This window comes from Pseudomyrmex gracilis, unplaced genomic scaffold (assembly GCF_002006095.1).
Source record: "Pseudomyrmex gracilis isolate BER0280 unplaced genomic scaffold, ASM200609v1 scaffold_124, whole genome shotgun sequence".
Taxonomy (NCBI): Eukaryota; Metazoa; Arthropoda; class Insecta; order Hymenoptera; family Formicidae; genus Pseudomyrmex; species Pseudomyrmex gracilis.
In genome coordinates, this window is record NW_018020708.1 from 36,297 (window position 1) to 42,577 (window position 6,281).

Here is a 6,281-nt window from a genome sequence, read left to right on the forward strand (position 1 = left end):
TTATTTTTTTATTTATTATTCGTTGTTTTATTTATTATTTGTTGTTTTATTTATTACAGTCAGCAATAATAAATATTTGCAACGATATTTTAGTATTTGTCCGGTGTGCTTTGTGTGGCAAAAGAAATTTCGAAAGCGACGTATGAAAGTTCGCAAGATTATGCGAAGAGGTCCAGGCGTTTCACAGTCGGAGCATTCTCCCGGGGGAAAGTGTTTAAGCCGATTGACGTCACTCCGTACGTAAGATATCTTTCCGCGGAATCGACCGACCTCCTTTCGAGGTCGCTAACGCACCGCAAAAAGTCCTTACAGCTCCGTCTTAGAAGAGGTGCGCGCTCGCACGTGCACACGACGATTTCCTCTTTCGCAATCGGCGTCGTAAAAACAAATTTAAACTCGCTAAAAAAGTGTCGCAACGTAAACACGCAACGATAGGCCTCGATAAATCGGCGTAATCGTCGAAGGATCGTTCAGTTTTTTGTACGTTCTTTTGTACACATTTAAAACAAATGTTGCGCAAAAGAATCGACGTGGTTTGACTTTAGAGAAGTCAGCATCGTCATCATCAGCGCTCCGTTACTTCAAATTGTCTCTCTCGTAATTTTTAAGAAAACGAAGAGAGAAAAAAAAGAAAAAAGAAACTACACATTCGAAACGAGACAGAACCTTGAACAAGTTTTCCTCGTTGACGGCGAAGCCAATCGACTTCCCGGAATGCGAAGGCGCAGCTTGTGCACCTTTCGCGCGCGACACGCGCGTTCTCCCGATGTGTGCGTCGGAGTTTATCTCGAACGCGCGGTGTAAATCCCCACATCTTTATTACGAGGCGTCGCGAATGATCGCGGCCGGTCCGTGGCGTCGCATGTCACTACGCAAGGCGGCGGCGACGGCGGCAACGTGCACGCGACACGTGCGTGGATTTTCATTCATAAATCGACGGCGGACTTACGCGCGATGACTCACCCGCGCGCCCCGCCTCGCTCTCTCGCCTCCTCGCGAGGCGCGAAACTGAGATAAGTGCAACAAAAATAAAAATAGAGACGGTAAAACAAACACCGGAAATTTCCGCTCGCGCGACTCCGACGTCATCGATATTGACATTTAGATAAACGATTGAAACTTTTTTAGCGAAAGGAAGAAAAAGAAAAGCGATAACAAGAGAAAAACAAGAAGTATCCACACAAATCAACAACAAGCAAACAAAGAAAAAAAACAAGTAAATCATTACGAAATAATCATCAAACAAGGAAACAGAGAGATGTTGAATACCGTGTAGAAACTGAAGATTAAAAATTTTTTTATCGCAAGCAAGAGCGTAACTCGCGCGTGTTTTGCAAAACAAAGATAACCGTGTCTATTTGGGATGTTAATTCGTTGCTCGCGGCTGACGTGCAACTTTCTCGCGGAAGAGACGAATAATTATTATACGAGCGCGAGGAAACGTCAAGAAGCATCTCTTTTAATGTCGGGAGGAGGACATGAAGGAGAAGGAGGGAGACGGCAGGATGACACCTCTTGCCTTATGACCCGTGCGCATTGCTCTCGCTAAACTTAACCCTGCCTCCAACTAAACCTTCTAATTGGCGGGTTAACGAGCGTTAACTCCTCGCTTCCTGTCAGATTTAACTGTTTTCCTTCGGTTTCTCGCAGACAGAACGCGGCCGAAAAATTGACAGAAAAATTTTCTCCTTTTGATAAAATCTCAAGAAAGAAAAAATTCACAACGCGACATGTATAAAAATCAGAATTCAGAAAAATTACTCGATTTTCAACAAATCGGCGAATACTCTCCCGCGAGATCGGCGATAGTCTAGTTTCTTCAAAAAACAAAATCTGAAACTGTCACAATTTCTTTTTTGAAAAACGTAAAAATGACTTTTCAGAAGTCAAGTCTTTATGTAACAGAGATCTGGGCTGACCATCAACTTTAAAGATCTTCGCATATTTTTCTAATCTCAGAAACTGTCATTTGAAATAAAAATACGATTGCGATAAGAAAAATGGTTTAGAAGATTCTCGAACATGTCGAGAATGCTTCGACAAACGACCGAACAGAAAATTCTAAAACTCGGCGCATATAATTTGTCAAAGTGTACATATATTTGCAATTACTTGTTTTATCACTTGTATTGCTATATTTTATTATTATATTACTATGTTTTAAGCAATTTGTCAAGCTTATTGCGGCCATCGCAACGTTTCTTTTTCTTTGTTGCAAAATTTATTTATTGCAAACGTATGTTTTTTATCGCGTTATAAATTCTTTCTTCTGACGACTATGCAAACTCGCGCGAAATTTATTATCGAGCTTATTCGCGGTATTCGCGCGAAGAAAGTATTACTTGGCGATAAAGCGAGCGAACAAAGTGTAGCTTACGTCGAATCGGGAGAGGGAATTCGTAGAAATCGAACGAAATCGGAATCGAGCAGGTGAGAGCCGACGTGCGCGCGTCGATTTCGAACATCCAGGCGCGATAACTCGGTTTCTCGGAAAATTTGAGACACACATATACATATAAACACGTCATCGCGAGCACGACCTCGATTATTGGCTTAATTGCAACTCGTCATTATGTAAGGCTCTCACTCACTCGCTGTCCGTTTTCGTGACACACACGGTCGGTGCGAGAGAGGTACGTAATTATTACCCGATTCTTTGCATATTGTCAGCACGTGCGTGCCGACTTATTATTCGCAGAAAGATAAGCCGGTTGCAATAACAAGTTCAAAGAACATCGATGACATATTGTAGGTCTGCTAGACTCACACATTGCTCGTATCATTGAATTTAATAATATCACATTATATGACGACAAAAACAACATACAACGTGTGTTTACAGAGATGTGATGAATGAATTAAATATGCCGACGCTTGTTGTCAATAAAAATCTATGTAGAAAATCTCTTTGATCTGAACGCGAGGCACGTAAGAACAATTATTTGTTAATTCGTCGCCTTAAAAAAAAAACAATTAAAACCATTAAATTTAGTTGATAATAAATTTTTGAAAATGCGACGCAATTAAAATAGAATTAAAATCTTCCCTCGATCCAGACGACATTATCTGCGACACTTGATTGCGGCAAAGTTTCGCTTCTTTGTTCGTGAGTAGACTTATCAATCTGTTTAGAAAGTGACGAGTGACAATAGTTTTTTTTTTTTTTTTTCCCCAACCTTGGACATGCGTTTTCACTTACGATGCACGACCGTTTGTCCGGGTACATCTCATCGCTAACAATAACGCTACATTTATCTAATCACAGCGCGTTTATTTTTGTCAGAGTGAGAGAGCTCGGTGTAGATTACTTTGTACAACCACATCTGAAGAGCGAGTATAGAAACTTGCGCAAGTCCGAACTTGTATGCGCACGAGACCATTGTCGCGCGAGATGAGAATGTCAGATAAAGAAACGTTCGGGAAAAGTGACTTCTGTTCGTTTGTTCACACAATGTGAGAAATATATTTCATTAATTTGTCGAAACTCTCTCGGAAAATTTTCAACTCCACAACAAAAACCAAACTCCGATTTTACTTTTCTTTGCGCGCTGTTTCTCAGTCGCGATTAAAGTTTTGGAGCAGCAGTAGTAGCTTCAAGCGTTTATCGATCCAACCTTGAACCGTGACACCTGCATGAAGAGCGCGTTAATCGATGATTTGTGCGCGTTAAATCGATAGTCCGTTTACAAACCGTTGTTATTTTGCGCGCACGCGATACACGTTAGGATCTACCTCTTTTTGATACCATTCGGTTTCCAAAGTTTTGAAAAAAATTTATTCCGTAACACGCAATAGTAGTATGTCGCGATATCGATTATTCAAACGTTTGAAAAAAGAATAATTTGTAAAATAAATACATAATAACATATGTAAATAAAATAGCTAAACGTATAAATATACATTAAACAAACATATACAATTCGGAACAAAAAAAAACGTATTTTTCCGCAAACGATTTCATGAATTTCGTGATAGAAAACAATTTTATCAAAAACGATTTATTCATTCTAAGTAATCTCTAAGTTGTTTTTTTATTTTCAGTCAATTTCAACTTGGTTCATTTTTCTATCACAAAATCTAGCAAAACTTGTGCACTCACGCAATACATTACACGAAATTTCGAGAACCAGTATCGAGACGTTGATAAAGCGCGCGATAAAAATCAAGTTCTGAAATACTCCGCTCGAAATCCGACTTTTGCGATAGTGCTTGGCCTCTCACCATAGAATTGTCCTCCTTTGTGAACTGCCAGTGATCGCTCGTGGTCGGCGGATACATGGAGAACATCGTGTAGCTGTGGTCCTCGACGATATTGTCGTAATAGCCGGCGCTCGGCACTCGTTGCGTCATCTGTGATCCGTTGTTTTAGCTACTTCACTAAAAATTTTAAACGCTCGAATTCACAGATCTCGCGACTGTGTGTGTTCAAAAGAGAGAAATGAACGCGATTCTCTTTATTGTTCAAAACTCTTCGAAACCGATTAACTGAGAAGAAGACTGTCACTTGATACGAAGCTAAAAGGTGATGTCCTCACTCAACGACAGAAAACTCGATACTGTCACAGATGTTCGAGAATCATGTATCGCGACGCGCGCTTCCGATCGCTTGCTTCTATCGCGTCCGTATACGCTCGCGCTTACGTTTGTCGACTGAGCCCGCCAACGTGACCGAGTAAAACTATATAGAAAGACAGCCGGCCGCGAGTTTCCCCCACCGCCACCAATTCGCGTACGGGCGCGCTCCCTGTGTGACGTCACCGCCATCTTGATTGCTGATTCGCGCGATAGCGCCCGGCCAATCAACGCGGCCGGCGGGCCTCGCGCGCGCATCGCTCCGACGACAACTTCACGGAACTGAGGAGCACACGGAGAGAAGCAGATCCCCTTTTCCAGGTATCGCACTCAACTTGCATTTATCCGATATAAATCGATCCTACCGAGGGGATCCAAGGACAATCGAAGGGGGGAGGAGGAGGAGAAGGGGAGAAATTTTCGTCGGTACACGCGCCGGAAGCGCGCAAATTGCGATCCGCAGGATGTTGGCGGGGGATCGAATCGATGTTCTCGATGGGGTGGTTTCGAGAAAATTAGGATCTCGGTGTGGGGAGAGCGGGAGAGAAAATAACCAGACCAGAGATTATCATGTTATAGAATCTTAAAGAGACCTCTCGACGTCCATCGTTCGAGACAGGAATCACGCCGCTCGTTCGAGCTCGTTGTCTCCGCGTACGTGTTCGATCGACGTGCGTGATGCTGCCGACGCGTTTAAGCAGTTAATAACTTATTACGCGATAGGTAGCAATGACTCACTGTGACTGCAATTTTTAAAATAGACGTGCGAACATTTTTACATATATCGCAGCGGATCTTTAACAATAACAATCGTTTGCGCACGTGCGCGCGGTTCTTGTCTTTCTCTCTTTATTATCTCTTTGTTCGATTTCTATGTACGCATATATGTGTGCCACGCGTTTCTCGCGCACACACAACTCGCATATGTACTTATAGATCTATCGCGCACTCGGGCCGCGCGTGCAACGAACTCGTACGAGTTCGCGAAAAGGTGTGTGCATACAACAGAATGCGAATTTTTTTATTTACAGGCGGTGTTTGTACACGCGATCGCGTCGGATATTTTGCCATACGAATTATACACTTCCGTTCGTAAAATCACAAACCGAGGCGAGAAACGGAGGGACCAGAAATTATTTATCCGGGGCCGATATATCGCCCCGGAGTTCTGTTTATGCAACAATCTCAAGCTCTCTTATACATCGCAACCGCAAGCAAAGGAGGAGGAGCTCGATGTTTGCGACGCAGCGAGACGCAATGGAAACAATCGAGTGCTCCACGTGTTCTCTACGATCGACTTAATTATCTCTCTCTGGCGCAAATATGAGACTGATTTGTTATACCACACAACTGTCTTCTGTATGTTGAGAGGGCAAAAAGTAAACTCCTCTCTATTATACAAGTTTATATTATAATATAATATTATACTATAAAAAACAATTCTCTGTAATTGTCACAAGTTTTCAAGAACATTTATTGAATTGTTAATTGGACCGGAAGTCGTCTAATTAATAATTCAATAAATCGTCGGTGCTTAATGTGATTTTATTAAAATCACAAAGACACGGTCTACGTGCACGCGCTTTTATTATACTCTGCTGATACTTCAATTTGCTTAATTGCTCTTAAGAAACACAACGGCGATTAGATTTTGACCTAGTTTTTTTTTTTTTTTTTTTTTTTTTTTTTTTTTTTTTTTTTTTTTTTTT

At 41.7% G+C, this 6,281-nt stretch overlaps 1 protein-coding gene across 2 annotated transcripts in view; it reads right to left on the bottom strand.

Annotated features, from left to right (window-relative positions):
- The window catches only part of LOC109856574 (transcription factor kayak), a 32,662-nt gene that overhangs the window by 19,937 nt on the left and 6,444 nt on the right, over nt 1-6,281 (bottom strand). The window contains exon 1 of one of the 2 annotated variants that reach the window (XM_020431999.1): nt 4,222-4,663. The exons of the other annotated variant lie outside the window; for it this stretch is intronic. Coding sequence (XP_020287588.1) covers nt 4,222-4,350 — 129 coding nt within the window. The 5' untranslated portion in view covers nt 4,351-4,663. Of the gene's footprint in view, nt 1-4,221; nt 4,664-6,281 lie in introns of those variants that run through there. 2 annotated transcript variants of the gene reach the window in all.